Source organism: Heterocephalus glaber, unplaced genomic scaffold (assembly GCF_053883595.1).
Source record: "Heterocephalus glaber isolate CG9 unplaced genomic scaffold, H.glaber_assembly_v1.0 deba00001472, whole genome shotgun sequence".
NCBI classification, from domain to species: domain Eukaryota; kingdom Metazoa; phylum Chordata; class Mammalia; order Rodentia; family Bathyergidae; genus Heterocephalus; species Heterocephalus glaber.
The window spans coordinates 70,482,858-70,506,558 of NW_028258315.1; the positions used below are offsets into that span (position 1 = coordinate 70,482,858).

General features: G+C 32.7%; 1 protein-coding gene and 1 non-coding gene across 3 annotated transcripts in view; both read right to left on the bottom strand.

Annotated features, from left to right (window-relative positions):
* Positions 1-23,701, bottom strand: part of Stt3b (STT3 oligosaccharyltransferase complex catalytic subunit B) — a 106,329-nt gene that overhangs the window by 11,703 nt on the left and 70,925 nt on the right. Inside the window, exons 5-12 of one of the 2 annotated variants that reach the window (XM_087182161.1) lie at positions 22,543-22,642; positions 10,366-10,464; positions 8,292-8,438; positions 7,327-7,375; positions 5,714-5,868; positions 4,196-4,407; positions 1,506-1,693; positions 675-846 (exon numbers count right to left, since the gene is read on the bottom strand). In XM_087182161.1, coding sequence (XP_087038287.1) covers positions 675-846; positions 1,506-1,693; positions 4,196-4,407; positions 5,714-5,868; positions 7,327-7,375; positions 8,292-8,438; positions 10,366-10,464; positions 22,543-22,642 — 1,122 coding nt within the window. Of the gene's footprint in view, positions 1-674; positions 847-1,505; positions 1,709-4,195; positions 4,408-5,713; positions 5,869-7,326; positions 7,376-8,291; positions 8,439-10,365; positions 10,465-22,542; positions 22,643-23,701 lie in introns of both variants that reach the window. The other variant, XM_087182160.1, reaches the window with a different exon arrangement.
* On the bottom strand, positions 21,637-21,743 carry LOC147826402 (U6 spliceosomal RNA). Its single transcript, XR_015439691.1, has one exon. It is a non-coding gene; the product is annotated as a U6 spliceosomal RNA (small nuclear RNA).

Here is a 23,701-nt window from a genome sequence, read left to right on the forward strand (position 1 = left end):
AGTATAAGCAACTTATATCAGAAATGTCAAAATCTGAATACATGTTATACTATTTTGTAAATACCTAAGTTCTATGAAATTAACATTTAAAAATGAAAGTAAGCAAGCTTTAAGAGACAATTTCTTACAACCCACAGGGCTGGCCAGTGATTTTACTGAGACATATATTTTTAGCCAAGCATACATCTGATGATTGGCTATGCTACAAATACAAATAGAATTAATTTAATTAAGACCCACGTATTCATTCAAAAATCTTTTAAAGTTGATTATCTTAATTTGTGTAATCTTTGAACAGACTAAATGAGCATGATTTGCAGTCATAAAACACAATGCAGTTGCTAAATACTGCAAATAATTTTTCTTATAATGAAAAATGCCTTTTAAAAGCTTTAGACTTTGCTTAAATCTCCAGTAAGTGAAACATATAACAAAATCTACCAGTATAATCAATGTACAATTGAGTGATATTTATATAAATAAGTATCATTCTTAAAAACAAAGTAAGCACATCTGAAGTCACTTTATTGAATACATTTGCAAAGTTGTATTTTGAGAATTCAGCAAGCAGAGAGTACTTTCATCCACATTTTCTTATTTAATCATACGTAAAGCCTAATTGCTAAGTAGTAAAGATTTATTTTTGATTTCTTTTAAAAAACACAAATCCTTACCAGTGCTATGTGGCTGTTATTCCAGGTGTTATTATCCACCAATGTAGTTCTATTAGCCATTCCAGCTATCTGATAGCCATAATCCCACCATGACATGACTCGGGCATGTTCATCTGTATTTTGCCTTAGCCAAAAGTAGGCTTCTCTAAAATCATCTAATATATTCCTGGTGCTGAAAAGAATCACAATATTCTTCTAAATGAAATTTATAAATGTGAAGAGGGTAACTTAAAATACTGAGGTACTAAACCCAAAGAAAACACAAAAAGGAGAAAAGCTAGACAGTGTTTCTCAAACTATTGTGCAAACAAGTCACCTACATATCTTGTATAAAACCAGATGCTGATCCAGTAGTGTTCTGGGGTAGGGCCTAATATTCTACCCATCTACTAAGCTCCTATGTGAACAGAAGGGGGAGAGGCAAGACAATATATAAAATTTTAGCTCCACAGAATCACACTGGCCTGTTAAACCAGACGGTTGAGTTCCACACCCAAGTTTCTGATTCAACAGGCTTAGGATGTGGGTCAATTATTTGTATTTCTAAAACATTTCATAGTAGTGATGATAATGTATGTCCAAGGAGCATGCTTTGAGAAAAACCTATGTATATGATTATTTATGGAAAATATTGTGGGAAACAGCACGAAATACAATTATTACTATTCATCCCACCAAAGATGGGGTAAGGGCCATATCAATACAGATTTATAGGTTGGGGGGGTGGTAGTTTGGTGGTTGAGCACTTGCCTAGCATGTCCCCCAGAGGAGGAGGGGAAAACAGGGGCTGGGTGGGCTAATATAAAATGTGTAGCTATGCTGTGTCCTCACCCGTCATGGTTGTAGGAGGCCAGGACCACGCTGGGGCTGGAGTAGGCGTTGCTAGTGACCCACGTACAGTGCACAGCAAACATCATCAACAGCATGAGCATGAGCATGGTGACGATGCTCTTGATATTGGGGCCGAGGCCCTCCTCTGGCTTTTCTTGCTCTGCCACATGCTTTCGTACCTTGCCAGCCTGCAGGGACAAGGACTGCTGAGACATGCTCACCATGATACTCACAGGAAAGAGTGGGGAGGATGTTATCTATCCATTCAATTCTGACTCAAACTATATGCCACTATCAGGTATTCTTCTGAGGGGGATGAAAAGCTTTCTAGAATTCACAAACACAGACTCTAGTCAAATGGGAATCAGAAAGTTTCCTCAGAATATATCCAATCCAGAAACTGATCTCAGAGCAAAGTGTTTCCAGGAAGAAGCTGCTTTCAAACTGTTTTCCTTGTGTCTTAAATAAATATAAAGAAGATAATCCAATGGTCTCATTCCTCACAATATAAAATGTAAATCCTTATAAAATCTCAATTCTACATCCTGAAAATGGCAATGTCCAGCTATAACATAGACTATGTAGGACTTTAGTATGGGAAAAAACTGCAGTTACAAAACAGACTTGTTAAAACTATGATTATTTTTAAAAATACAAAAAAGGCATTCGTAAACTTACAACACACATGTACAATAAAATCCCACCAAAACTCAGAACAGAATAGTCCAAATTACAAAGTTGATTTAAAAAAATCACAAAACAACAAAAAATAAAATATAAAAACTACAAACACAAAAGCAGGTATGTTTTATTAACAAATCTTTATGAATTCTATTGATCTCACAGTAAGGAAAGACTATCAGTTAATTTTCCTACACTGTAAGGTTTCACTGCTTACTATTATTTAAAAACCTAGTCAATATTAAAATAGCGAAGTTAATTCTTAGAAGTCTTTCTCATACTAGCACTAAATATGACCCTGCTCTGTTACTTGAGAGACTATAGGTTAAAAATGAATTGTACTGTATTGGCCTGTTGTGAGCTACTTGTTGCTCACAAACTGGAGGGTATTAAAAAAAAAAAAATCAACCAAGTATCACTTTCAAACATTGTTCAGATTATCATTTAAAGAGTTTACAATGATCCAGGCACAGTGGTATACATCTGTAAGCCCAACTACTTGGGAGGCAAGAGGACTGCAAATTTGAGGCCAGTCTGGGCAATTAGTGAGATCCTATCTCAAAATAAGCACTGGGGATGTAGCTCACTGGTAAAATGCTTGCCTAGCATGCTCAGAGTCCTTGGTTCAATCCTCAGTGTAGGAAGGGGAAAAAATATTTATAATGAATATGGAACTTAAGGACAAGCACTTGTCCACATGGTTTAAAATCTTATGTAATTTATCAGAGCACCAAATTTTTGCTTGCAAAAATGGAAGAATATAAACAAGCCTTCAGTACTTAGGGTATCAAATACTGGCCAAAATAAGATGAGAATTCTCTGACTTTTATTTCTTACTCTGAGCTGAAAGACAACTAAACATCATAGCTTGTCTCAATCACATTTCTTTTTTATTTAAAATTAATTTTATTGGTACATGTTAGGTATACAGTGACACTGTATAATGACATTCATCATTGGAGATTTGTACCTTTACATAATATATCTTGATTCTTATTTTTTCCAGTTCCCCTGCCCTCCCTTCAACCCCTCCACCCCTCTCTATTTACAAATACTTTGTTTCCATTTTTTCAGTTTCTCATGTTAATTCCATTCCCTTCTTTCCTTTCCCCTACCCCTCCCACTTCCCCTTCCCCTTTGCCCCTTTTCTTCCTATTTCACATTATCTATTATACATTTTGATTCTTATTTACACTTTCAGTTTCTCACACCAGAGAAACTATTTGGTATTTACACATGTGTGTCCTATGTATTTCACTTAAGAGTATGGCCTCAATGTACATCCATTTAGCTATAAATGTCTCTAGTTTCTCATTCTTTATGGCTGAATAGTACTCCTTAAAAAGAACACATCTTCTTTATCTAGTCTCCAGGTGATGGGCATTTGGGCTGTTTCCAAGTTTTAGCTATCACAAACTGTGCCGCTATGAACATGGGTGCACATACATCACTGTGGACAACCCACAATGTGGGAAAAAATTTTTACCAGCTATTCCTCAAACAAAGGTCTACTATCTAGAATATATAAAGAACTTAAAAAAAAATCAGACCTTCCAAATTTAAAGGCCCAATCCAAAAATGGGCATCTGAAATGAACAGACATTTCTCAAACAAAGAAGTAGAAACAGCAAATAAACATATGAAAATATATGTTCATACATCACTGGTCATTCAAGAGATGAAAAGGAAAACAACACAGATTCCACCTCACCCTAGAAAGAATGGCTACTATCATGAAATCAACCAATAACACATGCTGGTGGGGCTACAGGAAAGAGGAACCCTTCTCCACTGTTGGTGGGAGTGTAGACTGGTGCAACCACTGTGGAAATCAGTATGGAGATACCTCAAAGAACTAGGATTAGAAGTCCCATTTGACCCAGGTATTCCTCTGCTGGGTATCTTCCCAAAAGAATCAATCACATTTCTTAATATGCAGCTCTTACTGTGGTGAAAAAAACCCCAAAAAACATATAATATTATTAAAGGCCTCAGTTTAGATTTCCCACCTTATCATACAAATTTCCTGGGTTTCTTTTGTCATCCTCATCACTGCTGTCCTCCACAGGTGGATTTTCCCTTTTCATGTCATCCCCCAAATAGTGCTCAAAAACATTTGAGAAGGCAATTGCAGACAGCATACAGACGACTGGAGTCAAAGTCAACATCAGCCGCACCATCACTCCAGCAAAGTAGACAGCACTGATTGCATACAGAGCAACTGCAAAGACAAGTTCTCTTATAATGCTCCAGGGAAAACTGAAGGAAACAACTAGATATTGAATATCACAGTATAAAACAAATCTAAAAGTACACAAATGTCTCACAAAAGATCTAGTTGTTTCTAAATTATTAATATGGACCGATTAATACTCATATTTAGAAATTATAGTGTTGACTAAATAAAAATTACGTACCAATAATAGGGAAATATGACTCAAATTTAATTTTAGTTATGGGAAATTACACTTAACTATTTGTCAATGGTATTATATATTATAAAATCCACAGGCGACACATGAAAATATATTTATGCATTCAATTATTAAGCCAGTGCCAATATTTAGTGTAAACCCTACTTTAAAGGAAAAACAGGATGAGAGTAACATTGTTATTAACCTTTAAAGTTACTGTCAAAAATCTTTTTCAAAAATTTGAAACAAATTTCCATTAATCACAGCCTGCTAGATAATGTACTAATAACTACAGAAAAAGGCTCTAACATTTCTGATTGAAGGCTATAAACTTTACAAAGCCGTAAGTCATTAGAATTCTTCTATCATCTGAACCTTAAAATTTTTTCCTAACTAAAACATAATTATACCATATTGTTGTGTACAGTTCAATTAATTTATTATACATGCCCCTATGTAATTACCACCCCTGATCGAGATATAGTACACTTGTGTCCCTTTTCATGACTCTTGTCGGTCAATAACTGCCCCTTCCCCTATAAAAAAAGGTAATCACTATTTGGACTTATAAAGGTCTACTTTAGTTTTCCTTATTCTTGAATGTTACAGAAATAAAATCATGTAAACACTCGGCTTTTAAATATTTGTATTTTCGGTCTTGCTAGTTGGGAACACATGCAAATGTATTTATGGACAGTGTTTATTCAGAGGTAATCCTTATTTCATTATAAAACATACTTTGCTCAGCAACTAGGACAAAAGATGCCCCTGAAAATCTTTTCCTAATTACATCTTAACTTGGAAAATGAAGTCAAAATTATGCTGTCAACAAACATAGTTTTCAATTTTCAACCACAGACTATACTGATTACATTAAACCTCTTAGAAACCATGAGTTGAATGTAAAATTTATATACTAGCTTCAAATTAAAACAGTAACTAGAATATATATAAAGAAAATTCAATTAATTTTTCTTGATTAAATGCTTATACAAAATGGAGGGGCTTATCTCGAATATATATATACAGTTAAGAAAAAAAAACTTTGAAGTAATAATCTAAAAATGAGAAATAATGTCCCAAATCAAAGTATTCATTAAAAATCCCTCTTACCGAATACTCTTTCATCGTTGATATTTTTGATGCAGAACCATAGGCCTGCTGGGAAGGTACATACAAGAATATGTAGATCAAAGAAGAAAGACACCCAAGTCGTAGGTTGATGCTCAGACACTGATGCAATAATTGGAATGTGTATTTTTGCATACCTGATATTAAAAAAGTTTAATATTATTTACAATTAAATGATAAAACAGGAATTCCTTTTAGACGAAATTTTCTTTGATTGTAGATATGATTCCTACTCCCACCTCTTCCTGTTTAAACATATATCCTAATTTAACCAGGTATAGTGGAAATGAATCTGTTTGGTCCACTTTGGTAAAACTAAAACTAATGTGCCCTCTGTAAAATTAAGACAATTATCAAGGACTAGTCATAAAATTGCCGACTCTGCTTTCTATAACAAAAATCTTTGTTCAAATAGGAATTTTTTCTGTACTTAATCTTCATCTCCTGATTTGCGTCAATGAGTTTCACTCTTTTAGACTTTTGACAGCTGAAAATACCTCAGCTTGTAAGACATAATACTGCCACAATGCCTTGCTTGAGGAGCTGGCATGGAGGCAAGTGAGGGAAATGGAAATTATTTCTGAAACAACCCAAGATTCCAAAGTACTCAAAGTTCAGAAAGTCGAGAAAGTAAGAATAAGTATAGCTAACAAGTTAACCTAATATGTAGCCTAATCAGAATAACTCTATAACTCAAATCCTTAGTGAGCCACAGGCTGAACTCTTAATGTATGCTTCAGTCATTCCTACATAATTTGCTTATGTCCTTTAATTAGACCTGGACACGAGCCTTTTTGGTATCACATCAGAAGACATGCTCATTTGATAATTGTGGTACGTTTTTATTGAATCACCTAGAAAGGAACATATAGAACAGCAGGAAACAGATGGGAATAAATGATCATTAACATGTATTTTCTTATCTCCAGGGACACATTTTAGAAAGTTTTACTGAACTAGTACTAGTTGTCTAATTCAAAACTAAAAATTTCTATTCACTTTAAATAATAGCTCTCTAAAAAAACAGATATTCTAATGTATTTCACAGACTTAAAAAAAAACACAAAAAGCTTATATGGTAGTAGAAAAAAGTTAAATTTTCTTATTATCTATGGCATATGGATTTATAACACAGCACCTTATCCTTAAATATTAAAAATTAAATATTCAAGGTGAATCTTTTATGCACATTAGTAAAACAAGCAAAAAAAACCCCTTAATCTTTAAATTGTACAAATGTTATTAAAATGTTTTAAACAAACAAAACTAAAATAAGGATTTGACCATGCAAAACAAATACACAACTCACATTTCATTCTAAAGGTTCATTCAAAACAGATATTAACAGAGGACCAGGAAGTCTGCTCACTGGCAATGAGCCTGCCTTACAAGTGCAAGGTCCTGATTTTGATCCCCCGGTACCAGAGAAAAAAACAGATATTAACAAAGGTAAAAAACACAAGGGATTCAGTATTTACTAAACTAGGATATTCTACATACTTAATGATGCTCAAGCACTGATTGAAATACTGACAACATCATAACAGAAGAAACAAAGGGGTATTTTATGAAGTCAAAATAACATCTGCACTTACCCAGTGTCCCATAATGAATAAAATCTGCCACTCCACGGTGCAATGTAACCTTGGAAGGAAAAATGCAGAAGAAATTATCTACCTTTTAAATTATTTTGTAAATTTTAAATTATTTTATTGTTAAGTATGGATTAATTTAAACTAATGTTCAAGGAATTTTAATTTGCTTTTATAGATGCCAATATATTTCATAATTGGCAGTCAGATAAAATAAGGTAGTGGTCCAATAAAAATAGTAACTCATGGAGAACTTGTTTCCAGGAAAAACAACACAAGTAGCTAGATAAGATTGTAGGAAGTTTCCCAATTACCTTTTCAGCATTTCGGTAACTAGTAAAAGAAGGCTAAGATATTAAACACTAAAAAAACTTTTTTAAAGAGAGTGTGTCTTAATGATCTAATACAGCATTCCAAATCCCATCTGGTAAGTTACATAGGTGATTCTGAATACTTAATGATTTTACTACTGTCAGTTCTTCATGAGTTTATGAGATAAGGCCAATACATTATTAATTTGACAGAAACCTTCGGAAAGAATCTGACTTGTTTCTAAGGATTGAAGTCAGGGTTAGAGAATAATTCAGAATCCATAAGAAAGCTGAAATTCATTTTGGTTGACTGTTTAAAAACTAAGGGGGAAAGAATGTGACTGAACACATAATAGGTTTACCACTAGAAGCTCCAAATTTTTTAAGAGTTTGGACCTATTCTTCCAGCAAAAGGATGCTTATAAATTTATCAGAACCTGAAGCAACAAAAGTAAGCTGCTTTAAAAAAAAAAAGCACAATTTGTACTAATGCAACTCAGATGTTAAAAGCTTTATTACTTTAGCACTATTAGTATATAATTCAACCACGATATTTGACCTCCTAGGATAAATAAAATTTGTAAAACATATGTGAAAGAATTACCTTTTTGAATAATCTAGAGAAAAGATGCCTATTTTATGGGTGATGGAACCTACCTGTGTAAGTCAAATAGATGACACTAAGGAACACAGCACCTGCAGCTAGTGACACACCCAAAAAGAAAAGAGTCTGGAACTCTTGTTTTGTCAATCGGTCTCTCAGATACTGCAAGAAAGCATAAGCTTGCAGCAATGCAAAAACACCTAATTTAAAAAGAAAGGTCATGTTAATGATCAACAAAGCATTCTACCAATGTCACTTGAATTTTAAAAATTCCACTTGAAAGAGTTTCTTGGAATACGCAGTGTCATTCACATCAAAGACTAGTTATTTCATCTAGCCAATTTTTCTTTTGTCAAATGACAGTCAACCAACCAATTAATATACCAAAGAAATCCTATTATAAATTTTTTTTTTTTGGTGCTGGGGATCAAACTCGGGACCTTGCATTTGCGGGGCAAGTGGCGGAACCTATTATAAATTTTTTCTAATATATTCAGCCTCCCCATAGATATACCAGGCAAGAAAAATCTCATTTGAATGACTGAAGCCTATTTAAAATATTACGTTCTTTCTTTTCCTCTATATTTGAGGAGCATATTTTCTAGGTGGGAAAAGTAATAAAAAATCACCACTAAGAAATAATCTTAAGATTTCTTTGCTAAAAGGAGCAAATGACTTCACTCAGGAGAATATTGATACATAGTTACTATTTACAATTGATAAGAATGACCTTAATTACACAGTTAAACAAGATTATAATTTAGTGTTGGGGTTCAAGACAAGCCATCCCAAAATACTAAAACTCGTTGAGAAAACAGTTCAAACAGGAAGATCTGTGTGATCTTCTCTCTGTTCTACCCTAAAACAAGTAACAAAAAGAATTCAACTTTCTACTAAGCAGGTCCTAAGATCCTCATTCCAAAGGAGTCTTCCCTACACCCAGAGGCAAAAAGATACAAGATATGCCAAAAAGAATTGGAACAAATAAAACTTGCTAAATTCTCCAGCTTATTACCATTACACACAATTTCCCTTTTGTCTAATCATACTTCTACAAGACTGTCCACTCTTCATTAAACATAAGCTTAAAAATATTTTCCATTTATTTTCATTTATGAAGGCTCAGTCATATAAAATCTATGTTTTTCTTGTTAATTGGTCTCTCAGCTCCCAGCCATGAACCTGCAATTAGTAAATATAAAGCCAAGTACTAAGACAAAGCTAAAGCAATACTAGTTAGTAATATTTGTCAAAATGCAAAAACATTCGATGTAAAATTTTAGACAAAAAGTACATGAGAGCCCTAACTCATCTGGAATGTTGATATTTCAAAATAAATTTAATCTTAAAGAGTTATTTTTAAAAGTCCATTTTAGAATGGTTAATATCAAAAACTTAGATTTTAGGAAATGTAATAACCATCTGCACAAAAACAGGTGATATTTGACAGTACTATACATTAATGCATACTGAAAACTAAATATATATCTCTGTATCTCAGACTACTACTTAGTAAACTGACATCAATTTGAGAATGTAAGTAAAAGTTTTGTATAGATTTCAAAGTGCCATATAACAGGTAAAATATCTGAATGGGAAGACTTTATGCACCACTGATAATAAACAGAATAAAATGCCCCTCAGAAAGTTATATTCTGTACACAGGCTGAGTATCCCTAATTGAAAAAATCTAATATCTAAACTCTGAAACTTTTTGAACACTAATATGATACTCAAAAAGTTACAGATTTGGAGCATTTTGGATTTCTGGATTAGGGATGCTCATCTGGTAGTCTAGTATTATTCTAGTATATGAAATATTCTAGTATATGAAAGACTTTGAAATCTAAAGCACTTTTGGTCCCAAGTGTTTCAGATAAGGGATATTTAGCCTGAACTGAATATTTATAAAATGTTATAAATGAAATTCACATGAACTTCTTACGAGTCATGGACATTTCACTGAGAATTTCTGATTCAAGTTTTAATTACAGATTTCCAAAATATTACTACTCAGATTACTCTGATGATGAAAACTAAAAATAAATACTATTATTCCTTTGGAAGACTGGCCAATTACATATTTATATATTCTTCAGAAGAAGTAATAAATATTCTTTTTCATACCTGCAGCTGCCATGTGTTCACTTGTTCTGATTGGCTGAAATCCCACAAAAGGTATCTGCATGGATAATATTAAACCCACAATGTAGAAAGTGCTATATGCTATAAAGACAAAATAGGAAACAAGGATTTCAACAAGAAACAATTTACTTCTTCTAGTAAATAATCAAAACATAAATGCATATATTATTTACATGTTTTTGGCAAAGTTTTAACTGAATTTATACAATCCTGATATAATCAATTTGACAAAGGTGATTAACCACATTATATATAAATCATAAATATTCTATCACTTTAAAAAATATTAAGTATCTCTTTGCATAATACTTAAAAAATTTAAACTGTATGTTTACCAAGTTTTCTGATTAAAGAACTAAATACATAGAGTCAAGCCATAAAACAGACCAGTTACTAAATTTAGAGTCTAATAAAGGAAAACTATTTGCTCTTAGCAGAGTATATTATAGAATTCTTAGCTTATATCAATCTTAATGCATAGGCAAATTGGGGAGGGAATTACAATTTGTGTAAAAGACTTGTTTTGCATTCACATATCACTATTTTATAAAAATACTCAGTATCCTTTTGGCAAATGAACTATTAAAAACAGACAGATATGTTTATGAATAGTAAAGTTAGCATGCACTTATGTATGCTATACGTTGTATAACATGGCATGTAGCATATACTTCTAACCTAACTAGATGACAAAGAATAAGCTTTAAAAGAAACTACTGAAGGTAAATTATGGACTATTAGTTCAAATGTTATGCTGGCTCCTGTGCTGTATGGTAAGAGGTGACTATAGTGTTGAGAGAGAAGAAGAAGCACATAAATTCAACAGAAGGGATTGAAGTATGTGAATGAAGTTTCCAATGATTTCTAGCTAATGGAGGACTACCTAGGAGAGAGCAGAAGTAACTCACTCAATAATGTTCTTTCCAGAGACATTAATGTTGGAATGAAATTAAACCCCATGAGGTACTAAAGCTGAAAGGGAATGAAAGTTAAGAAAATAAAACTTTCTATGTCATATGATTTGAATTGACATCTAATTTGATTGAGTCTTCTAATGCCATAAATTTCTTTTACAAATTAAGTCTCTTGTTGAAGTTCTGACAAAAGGAGAATCACAGAGGCAGAACCAGAAAGGAAAAAGAAAGAGGGCGGGCAAGGTCATTATGTGATATCAAACAACAATATAAACCACAAATACTCAGTTTTCAGAATGAGAGTTCAACCAGTTTTGTGACATCCTTCCAAACAATAATAACCTAAGATTCTATGCACAATAGACCTTTTAAAAATCTGGAACTGAAAAATCAACTCTAGACAAATATTGAGTGTACAAAGTCACAACTAGAAAAATCTAGGCCTGAGAAAACCTGGTATCATTATGTATTTTTAAATTATAATTGAGTCCACTTATATGCAAACATTAAAATCACATCTAAAGTTGGATTTCTCTTCCTCATGAATAAAAATGATCATGGAATGCTAATAACATCACAGAATTTAGACTGAATAAATGATGCAAAGTGAATGAAAAAGTAATCTCTTAAAAAAAAACACCTGAGATGAAAGTCATATAACAGAGCCATTTTACAGTGAACGTTTAGGGACACTTAGTACATCCATAATGTTGTACAACTACCACTACATTTCCCTAGTCCCCAAGTATTTTCATTTCCCTAAAAGAAACCCCATACTAGGCTGGGGTGGCACCATGCCTGCCTCGCAAGCACAAGGTCTTGAGTTTGATCCCTGGTACCAAAATAAAAATAAAAAGAAACCCCACACCCATCAGAAAGCTAGTCGCAATTTTCCTCTTCAAATCTGCCTCTATGGATCATGTTTGGTTTTCACTAAAGAAAAAGTAGACTTTACACTATTTTCCTGTAATTATATTCTCCAGAATACTATTTATGTGAATATATGTATGTACTATTCACTTTATGCTCCACAAAGTATAATGTGAACAAAAGCACACATTTGTAGTCACATTCGTACTCTTTCTCTTCAAATGGGACCATTCTTTGACACTGTAAAAATGTCAGCAATTACCTGTTTGATAACTACTGAAAAAGATCCCCCTTAGGCATTTGCTCAAGTTCATTTCTAGACATATTGAAAATGAGAAGTCTATGATAATAACCTTCTCTATGCCAATTAGTCTCATTTATACCTACCTACATGTGCCAAAGGAACAAATTTGGATGTCTGCAATAAATCAACGATAAGGATTATCTTGTAAGAGAACTGGACCTAGGTCACCTCTGGACCACTAAATCAGATATTTACCTAGGGGAGTGTATATCCTATCTCGAGTACATTTCAATGCACAGGTAAGCATTTCCATTAAAAAAAGTTTAGGGTTGCTTGCCAGACAATCAGCCTCAAATACCACAAATTTATCTTACTTAATAAAAGCACTTTTCTTCTTGAATTTATAAAATAACATATACATCTTCAATCTCTCAATTTAAATCCCATTTATTAATCATTTTAAAATGCAGAAAACAAGAAACCAGATTTACTTGAATAGACAGAAATGGTAAACTAACTAAATTCTTAAAAATAAACACAAAAAACAACCTTGGCTGCAAAATAAAAGCATATGAATTTCTGCAGATTCTGTACCATAGCATCTCAAAATGTGCTTAAAAATTACCTTTATTCATATTCATTCAAATATTAACTTTACATCTAATATGAGCAAGGCATTGTAAGAAAAAAAATTCTAGCAAGATCAATCCTACTCAGCCTGCAAGATTTTCATAAAATGGTAAAATCAGGGCCATACACAACCATAATACAATGGAGCAAATGTGTTACACTGGTGTTGGAGGGAGAACTTTTATAAAAACAAAGAGGCAAGATATCTCATCTCTTCTTGACAAGGGCAGGGAAGAGGTAATGGATAAGGTCTATATTGCTCTCTTCAGCTCTCAGAAGGCCTCAACAATACAACCACATAACAATCATTCTCTATCAATTCTCCTTCCTATGAATTCTTTGGGAAGCCTGGCCAAACTACTATCCCTATCTACTACAACTTTACACTCATCCATGTCAACCTACTTTTCTTACCATTTAAACCAGAATATTAAAGCAATGAAGTGTTGAGCCCTAAGAAAATGTACAACACCAATAATGTTATAAATCATTATTACATCATGAAAATACTACCACACTGCCATCCTGTGGAAGCACATTTACTGGCATTTATTCCTACAGATCATGCTTCCAATGTGTTAGAAAAATTCTGGAAAAATCACCATTAGAAAGATACATACAAATACACAACATGTAAGTAAACACATATATATTCTGTATATCTTTGTTTTTGGTGTTTTTTTTGGTACCGGGGATTGAACTCAGCTCCTTCTGCTTGCGCAGCAGGCGGCGAAACCACTGCGCTAAATCCCTGGCCCTACATTCGGTATATCTTTAACCAAGGAGAATCTCTTTTGATCTGGGACAAATAGCAATCTTCTAAACAGAGCGTGATGGCAAACCTTTTAGAGCTTTCAATACATCAATAGCCCACCATTGCATGAGTGCCATAGGTTTGCCACTACTGGCCTAAACATTTTTTTTTTACACTCTTAAAAGTCCATTAACCTTAAATCACATTAGAATTTCTAAATTTCTTTATCTCCTGGTTGATATTTAATGGAAATGGCTAATAAAATACTCCTTTGGTATCTAATTTCGCTGCCAACCAAATTACTATTAAACAAAAGGAACACATACACATACCTTAAAAATCTGTTTGCTTTATTACTAACAATATGATTAAAGACTTGTAAGAATGTTGAAACTTTTAATTAAACATCACACACGCACACACACACAAAAGCTGGTTCTTCTTGACCAGCAGAGAAAATAATGAAAAACCATTTTTTCTTTTCCAAGGACACTACTCGTAGTAAACTATGTAGGATAGTGAATAACTTACTGAAAGTGTTATTTTACAAACTCCAGATTTATACAAGCAAGAAATAGCATACTCAAATCACTTGAACAGAAACTAATCATAGCATTTTAAAGTAGCAAATATATTGATACCTATAATGAAATGAAGGGCAGTGATTGAGAAAAAGGAAAATTCTAGAAGGAATACATCTGGATTTAAAATCAAATTCTATTATGTGGAAGCAATTTATTTAATTCTGGCAATGGTTAGTGAAATTATTATCAAAGTTTTCTGCAACTATAAATACACTATGTGTGTAATTGAAGACTACATGAAGAATTCATGAAATATATACAACTGTTACCTAAATTAAAAGTATTAGATAATGCTCCTCAGTAACTTCTAGACCTTTGCTTGTTCTAATATGCCAAGAAGCAGTAATAGACATATATTAGCAAATTTAATTCATAAACACAGCAAAACAGATTCAAAGGATTTATAATACACAAAGTCACAAATGTTACACTAAAAAAAAATTAAAGCCTTCTTCCTTTTCTCAATCTCAGTTACTACTGTAACTAGGCTCCTACATACATCAACTACTATCACTCTACTATCACTATGAGTCTAATTAACCTCTACACAGAAGTTAGTTCTTCTGGCCTATGAAACAAAGTTTTCTATAACCAGACTCTTGGAGATAATCTCAAGTCTTTTCTTCTAGATAACAGTACCAAATGATTTATTCTGCTCAGTTTGTAGAAAAATCCTTTATTTCTATTTAAAAACATTTTTGTTGTTGTTGAATGAATGATTGCTGCTAAATCACAGGCAAGATCCTTGCTCTAAATATCCTGAGTTTTAACACAGGATGATATTGGCTTTGTAAACTGAACAAGAAGTCAGATTTAACAGCACAGACTGCAGAAGTAATAGCATCTTCCCGTTGAGAATGTACACACTAGGTAAATTTTTCCCACCAAAATAATCTTCCAAATACCTACTGAATAAATCATTCTACTATCAATCAATCTACAGAAAACCCTCTGCCCCTTCCCCTAGTAGCCTATTATGACACTTATTTGGGAATCATATAACCAATACTGCAAAACTTCTAACTTTAAATGAAAACCCTTAGGGTTAGGTAGTCCCTTGTTTGCTTTTGGTTCACATACGTACAACTTTAAAAGTATATAAAATAATTTACTGAAGACAATATTTATAAATTATACATTCTAGGTAGTACGTGAAAATAATTTCAAGGTTATATAGATATACTTAATACTTGCAAATAATATATCTAATCTATAAGATATAATTTCTTGTCTTGGCAATATTTTACTTGCCACAAATTTAAAATACAGCTTTTTACTGCTTTCTGTAACTTATATCAAAACTATCAAAATGATGCATGCTGAATCCTTTTATAAATAATAGCCTTAGCCCAATATTTTATGGTAAATTTAGCTATATTAAATATAAAGATCATGTAAAAATGAATTTCACAATATTTTTTATAAAGCTCAGGACCAAGACAAACATTTGTTATGTAAGATAAAATTTGCTTTAAGTTATGAGAATCACTAAACAACCATATGACAGTGTGGCATCTGCCAAATTATTCTGATACACAGATATATGCTGTTTACTATACTTTGTATTACTTTAAAATTAAAAAGCTACTAATTAGTAGGTTTTTAAGATGTCCTTTACCTATAACTGCACAACACAAAAAAAGGGCAAAGACATTACTTTGATATTTAACATTTCTATCCTGTTAAAATTTTTCTCAGTAATTTAAAAAAATCTATTTCCATAATCTATTTTGGTACGGAAATAACTCTTAGGCTGTTTTGTGAATTCTTAACCGATTTACAGCTCTCCGAGAAGAATAAAACCAATTTGATCCCATAGTTACGGTGATTTTTCATACCGGAATTCTCATTTACTTAATTTAAAAGGAGATAACTAATTTCTTAGCTTAAATTACTCTGGCAAAGTTATATACGTTATAATACAAGACAAGAAATGCTGCTTCTCTTATATTTAATAAATGAGTCCATATCCCGACCTCAGCATGCTGCTGTTAGTCTCCGTTATTTCAGTGTTCCTATCCCTCTTTCCAGAATAAACTTAAGACTCTGGAATGGGCCATGCTAATAAGAATTAATAAAGATAACAAAGAGCCAATGACATGAAGGATATTTTTACCTGTTATACTTTATGTAAATAAATGGGAGTTAATTTTTAGAGAAAATTCTAATGTTTTTCTTTAGAATGTTAAGAGCCGTAACTAAAACAAAGGGTGTAGGTCTATAGGTTTTTAAAATTAAGATTTGGTAGTATTTTCATTTTTAAAAGACATCAGCTTTTACTTTTCTGAAAATTGTGAAACTACAATATAAGTACAATCAGAAGCAGAGAGGTAGGAAAATATTTATTTAAGAAGTAAGAGATAGTAGTTAAATCCTAAAAGGTTAAGGATAACAACAGATGACATTAAATTAAGAAAACAATTAAGAATCCCAAATACATTAATGTTAAAAAACAGAAGTCAGTGCTTGCTTCAGCAGCAGATACACTAAAACCAGAAGATACACTTTAGGGAATGAAACCTCAAGAAAAACTGAAAGGGAGCTGCTAATTTCACTACAAAAGTTGTAGTAATATTTGACCTTTTTGATTATGCACATTTATTATCTTAAATATAAGTTATAAACAAAAATGTTTTAGTTGCTGAGTTCAGTGGCAGAGCCAAGCTCACCATGAATGAGGCACTGGTTTTAAAGCCTAGCACCTAAATAAAAGACTGTAGTAAATGCCCCCCCACCCCCCCCCCACATGGTAATAATCCTTAAGAATCACACTGGTGTTTTATGCACATAAGACTTTATAATTACCTTTCCCAGAGTTTGGAACTCTATTTTGGCTATTCCTGTGTAACTTTAGTATTAACAACAGAAGCAAAAATTTATACAACATAGATCTTTTAAAGTTTATTACCGTTATACACACTTTTCCTATATACACTCATTTACCCTGAACATGCTATGAAGTACTACTATTCTACTTGATTCACAGGGATATCAGACACAAAGACTTAAATAATCTGTCCAAATGTATACAGTAATAAGCGATCAGGAATTGAAAAGCACAATGAGGCTTCCTTCAACTGAAAGATCCGGTAGTATTTTCACAAACTTCTCCCCATTTCCATTTTGATCACATGCTATAAAACTGATTATACTATGTAAATGTCTTAGAGTAAGCTTGTCTTTTATTCATTTTGCATCATTATGTTTAGCCCTAAACTTAGAATCTATAATGCACAATAAATGTCCGGTGAATGGATCTGCTTTAATTTCCTCAAAAATAGTATAGTAGAATCAGATAAAATAAAATCGAGAGCTTCTAACTCTCCTGTCTTTTATAAATTAATCTAGCATTACATATGTTCTATTTACAAATGCCAAGAATAAATTTGACTTTTAACTGTTATGCCGTTATGGCTTCACTTTAAATTTCCTCAACAGAACTATCTTTCCTTTATTCGTAAGATAGGAATTTCCATAATTCATCAAAAACTAATGTATGTAGTATGTGTATAAAACTTTCCTTTTAATGATGGCTCTTGCAAATTATCAAAATAAAAATACATTTGAAATATAATAAGAAAAATAACCTGTAATCTCTTTGCTCAACTACAGAAAACCTAGACAGTATCATAAACAAGCTGCTTCAGTGACATTTGAAATGAAGCCCTTATGAGCCATGAGAGAGAAAATTCTTATTTCTAAAAACTAAAAACTAAGTTTTGTTCATTATATATATTCACTGTAGAAAATATGAAAGAGAAGTAGAAAGAAGTAAGCCACTGGTGATTCTTCCTGTCTGCTTTTTATTAACATTTTCCTATATTGTCAATTACTCATATTAAATTTAATGTTTTCACAATATTCCACCTGACAACACTGTAATTTAAGCAATCATTTTCCCACCGAACACTTAAGCCAATTCCACAATTTCACAATTACATGTCCTCACATATTTCCTTATAAAGTGTAGTATCTTTCATCAAATTAGAAAGGTCAAATAATTTTATGTTCCACCAGTGTTCTGCAATATCTGCAAACGAGTCTTCCTATAAATATAAAATAATGAGTTCTACCACCAAAAAAGAAACTAGGAAAATAATGCTATTCACACTAACAGTCAAGAAAAATTAAATACTTAGGATTTAACCTAACCAAGAAAGAGAAAGACCTATACAACAAAACTACAGTACCATACTCCGAAAAAGGGAGATCAAAGAGGACATGAGGAAATGGAAAGAGGACTCCTCTCCCCCTGCGCCCAGTTCCAGTATAGGCAAAACCAACTTTGTCAAAATGGCCATATTCCCAAAATTAATCGATTTAATGTAGTCCCAATCAAAACACCAACACTGCTCACAGAAGTAGAAAAAATAATCTTAAAATTTATATGGAACCAGAAGAGACCCAGAATATCAAAAGCAATCCTGGGTAACAAGAGCAAAGGAGGAGATATGACAATCCCAGATTTACAGTTGTATTACAAAGCTATCAAGATAAAACAGAACAGTACAAGCACAAAAATAGACATGTGAATCAATTAATTAGAGTAAAGGATGCAGAAACATCCCCAGTCACATTCAGCCACCTGATCTTTGACAAAGATAGCCTCTTTAACAAATGGTACTGGGAAAACTGGCTATCCACATGCAGAAGAGTGAAGCTACATCTTGGACAGAGAATTAATGTTCAAAGTGTAGCTTCCTCCAAAAACTGTAACTGGAAATTCCATTTGACCTAGCTATTCCCCTTCTAGGTATCTTCTGAAAGAGTTAAAGACATCATATTACAGTGATATATACATACCTATATTTATAGCAGTATAATTCATAATAGCTAAATCTTGGAAACTGCCCATATGTCCATCAACAGATGAATGAAGAAAACATGGTATTTATACATAAAAAGGATAAATTTGAGTCATTTGTAGAAAAATGGATGCACCTTGAGTATACAATGTTAAGCCAAATAGACTCACATACTTAAACATCATATGGTTTCTTTTATATGCGAAAAGCAAAGTATAAATAAAAAGCAAACATCAACGACAGACAACAGGAGGAAATAAGAGTATACTGTGGGCAAATGAGAAGGGGACTAAGAGATGTTGGAGTGAGAGGGGAAAGGGATATAAAAAGAATTAAGATATGTACATGTTCCAACTACCCACAAGGAATGTATTCACCATGTACCATAAACATGTACTAAAAAAAGAATTGGAAGTTCTTGTTAAAAACATTAGACTCCTCTTTATGCCATAATTTTGTGAAATTCATTTCCCAATACAAAGAAATTAAACAATTCCAAAATATATCTTCACAAAAGTCTAATTTTTCTTCTCACATTTAAAAAACCTCCCCCATCTCAGCTTTTTACATCTCTTCCCCAACTCCTGCTGCTTTCTCCTCTCATACCAACATAATCCACATTATTTTCCATGGACCTTTTTTTTTCACATGTGCACATAAAGTTTTCTCTAGCTGTGATTCTAAGGAACATGCAAACAAACAAAACCTTCCTGAAAGGGGAAACAATTTTTTCATAATTATTTCACATAATTCATTCAAAATAATTTTATTTTAGGATTTAGAACACAACTAGACCAAGTTTTCCATTTACCAATCCTTACCTATCTAGATATTTTTGTGTAGAGATGGGAATAGTAGATATAGGACGTTTATGCAATGATGGGGACATCAAAGGACAAAGTGTTTCCATACTTTTCTAGGACCATTACAAGATAGGAGGAATCAAACTTAAAATCCTGATAAAGTTTGGATGAAGGAAGAGAAATACTTGCTCTACATCACCATTTTCATCCAATGTTTCCTCTAAAAATATTCTCAGGAGCCAACCAAAGTAGTATTAATTGCATGTGTTTCTACAGTGACTACAGAAATCCTTCTCACCAAATACAGTCTTTTTTCTCAATTTTCATCCTTTCACTGAGTTCACCTTGGCATTAATGTTCAGGGGGAACTATACACTGCTGGTGTTTTAAAATATTCCCATTTAACCTCTTTAACAATGTGTTTATCTGACCAACCTGACATCTACTTTGGCTCCTCTTCTTGATTCATGGCCATTTCACAACAGTATCTTTTCCCTATTCTATTCCCCTATTAAATTTAGTATGATCTCAAGATTTTTAATTAGACAACCAAAAAACCTCTTAGTTCTTCCCCCATAACCATTTAAATAATTTTTCTTATATTTTTCCAAAACAAAAATCTAAGGATTACAATTTTATCTATCATTCTTCTTCCTGGACCCGAATGACTAGGTAGTTTCTTCAGAATAGAGAAGTATCATAAGTTGATATATTTCAACAGTGAAGTTAATTATTTACATAAAAAAGCTCACAGTTATAGTGGTTTTTAGCATCATGGGCTTTGAAGCCAAAATATGTTAAGTTCAGTTCTCAGCTCCATGATCTTCAGCAAATTAGTAAGTCTCTTCTTGTACCCTACCTGTAAAATGCATATAGTAATAGTACATATCCCCAGAGACATTATAAAGAGTATATATACACTTAAGAATTTTTGGCTTTGTTTGTACCTTTTTTTGGTACCGGGGATCGAACTCAGTAACCTTGAGCTTGCAAGGCAGGCAGCGGAACCACTGAGCTAAATCCCCGGCCCTGTTTGTACTTACTTTTGAGATATGATTTATATATTATAAAATACAATTTCTAAAAATCTACCATTTAGTGGCTTCTAGTATGTTCACAAGGTTGTACGGCCATCACTACTAATTCCATAATATACTCCCCTCCAAGAAACCCTATTATTCATTAGCAAACACTTCTCTACCCTCCTCTACCATTCTCTTCTTCCTCAAGTGCCTGACAACCAGTAATTTACTTTCTGTCTCTATAGATTTACCTATTAGGGACATTCATACCAACAAAATTCTCTATGTAGCCTTTTGTGTCTGGCTTTCTAACTCAGCATAATGCTTAGAAGGTTCACATTGTCGCAAGTATCAGTATTTCATTCCTTATGGCAGAATAGTATTCCAATGTATGGATATACTTACATTTTATTTACCCTTTATCAGATAATAGATTGGGTTTTTTTCACTTTTTGACTGTTATGAATAATAAATGCATTCATGTAGAAGTTTCGTGTGATGTATTTTTTGGGGTTTTTTTTTTTTGTACCAGGGATTGAACTTGGGTCCTTGCGCTTGCATAGCAGGCAGTGAAACCACTGAGCTAAATCCCTGGCCCTGTTTTGTTTTTTTCTTTTGTTTTTCTTAAAAAATATGGAACGCTTCACGAATTTGCGTGTCATCCTTGTGCAGGGGCCATGCTAATCTTCTCTGTATCGTTCCAATTTTAGTGTATGTGCTGCCGAAGCGAGCACCCTGTTTTTTTTTTTTGAGACAGAGTTTCACTAGGTAGTGCGAGCGGGCCTCAAACTTGTGATCCTCTTGCCTCCGCCTTCCATGTACTGGGACTACAGGTGTATACCACCATGCCTGTCTATTTTCTGTATTCTTAAGTAAATACCTAAAAGTGCAACTGCTGGGCCATATGCTTGCACTATGGTTCATTTTCTGAAGAACTTCCAAGGTGCTGTGTCTAAAAAGTGAACCTATTTAAACATACAAGTTTTATCTTTGTTACTATTTTACAACATTATTTTATTAAGACAATGGTTTCAGATCTAAATCACTATGATTCATTCAACCCATAAATGTTCTATCATGGAAAATAAGCTCTAAGGTTAGATAGACTTCATCTGTCACTAAGCATCTTAGTCAGAAGACTTAAAGCCTATAGTAAAAATAAAAAAATTTCTAGAAACAACAGAGATTCCGTTTATTTATATATCATACAGGAAGAGCTTTCAAGTGTTTATTAAACAGTAGATTTTGATGATATCAATCTCTGTGATAAAACAATTTCAGTGTGATATGAAAAATATAAAGAATAGGCTAAATATTAAACCCAGATTAATTCTACCAAAAGGAAAAAAAACTCAAGTTAGTTGATTACAAAGCACTTATATAAAAATGCTCTACCAGAATAAATATAAAAAGCAAAACAAACATACAATTATTTTTACCTTTTATGGGTAATAATGACCAAAACCAGAAATGATTGTTGAATGAAAAAAATGTGAGTCTTAGTTGTAAGATTTCAGAAACCAAATGACTTACCTATGTATACTCTCTTGCTGTATCTCTGCATCAGTAACAGCACAAATACATGCAATGGAATAAGGTTGATGATAAACACATACCCACCCCAAGCAGAGACCTATGAGAAAAGAAATACCAAGGTAAATAATTTTTAACTTTTTAACATTTTGTACTTTTCAAAATAGGTATTTGCATTTGTCATGACAACTTACATATATAATGAATCAATACAAAACACTAGGATTTTTAGCAATTGAGATATATTTGAAATGTTTATATAACATATATATCCCATTTCTCCTTATTTTTTCTTGATACTTAAAAATAACATCCCATAAACCCATATGCTTTTCTAAATTCAATGTGAAAATACTTGAATTAAATTAGACTTAATAGGAAAGCCGAGAACACTATAATTTGTGAACTGGCAGTAAACAGTAAACAGACAGTCATGGAGACAAAATTCCACAGACCATAAAACTTTAAATTTATTTTTTTTAAAAAAAACAGCTTTTACTCTACCTATTTTTGAGAAATTTATTGTAAGAAAGTTCACTGAGAGTAAGAACAATGCATGTTAGCACTCATCAACAATTCAACTAAAAAGAATATTTGGATAGTGGAATATGCTTTGAGATCCTTAAAATTAAAAGTGCTTGTTGGGCACGGATGTTTTTTCTACAAATGAATTATAAAGGAAGATCACTATAATGTCTGGTCTACCAATATATACTATTTAATCAGAATACTGAAGATGTTCTGGTCTAAATTACTAAATATTCTTAAAGAACGTTCACTCTCAAGTAATCGAAAAGTATTAATATTTCAGTACATTCAATATGCAATAAGCTCTTATCAAGATGAAAATTTTTAGATGTAGTCTAATGATTAAGAGAAAGACTCATTGGAAGACTCATTGATACCAATACCTCAGGAGGATTATATGTATAATCTAATGATGCTGCCACTATCTAAAATATTTCAGAATCCCTTATAAGGAACTGCCATCAGTTTATAATGCACATCTGCTTACTACTTAAGTACATGGTTTTTTTCCACCAAAACACAATGTTGCCTTGATTAAACACCAGTCCCTGGTTATTTCCAAATTTTAAATTTAAACTCTAAAGAGAACGAGTTTGCTATTACTGAGTACAATTGCACGGGATGTACCCCA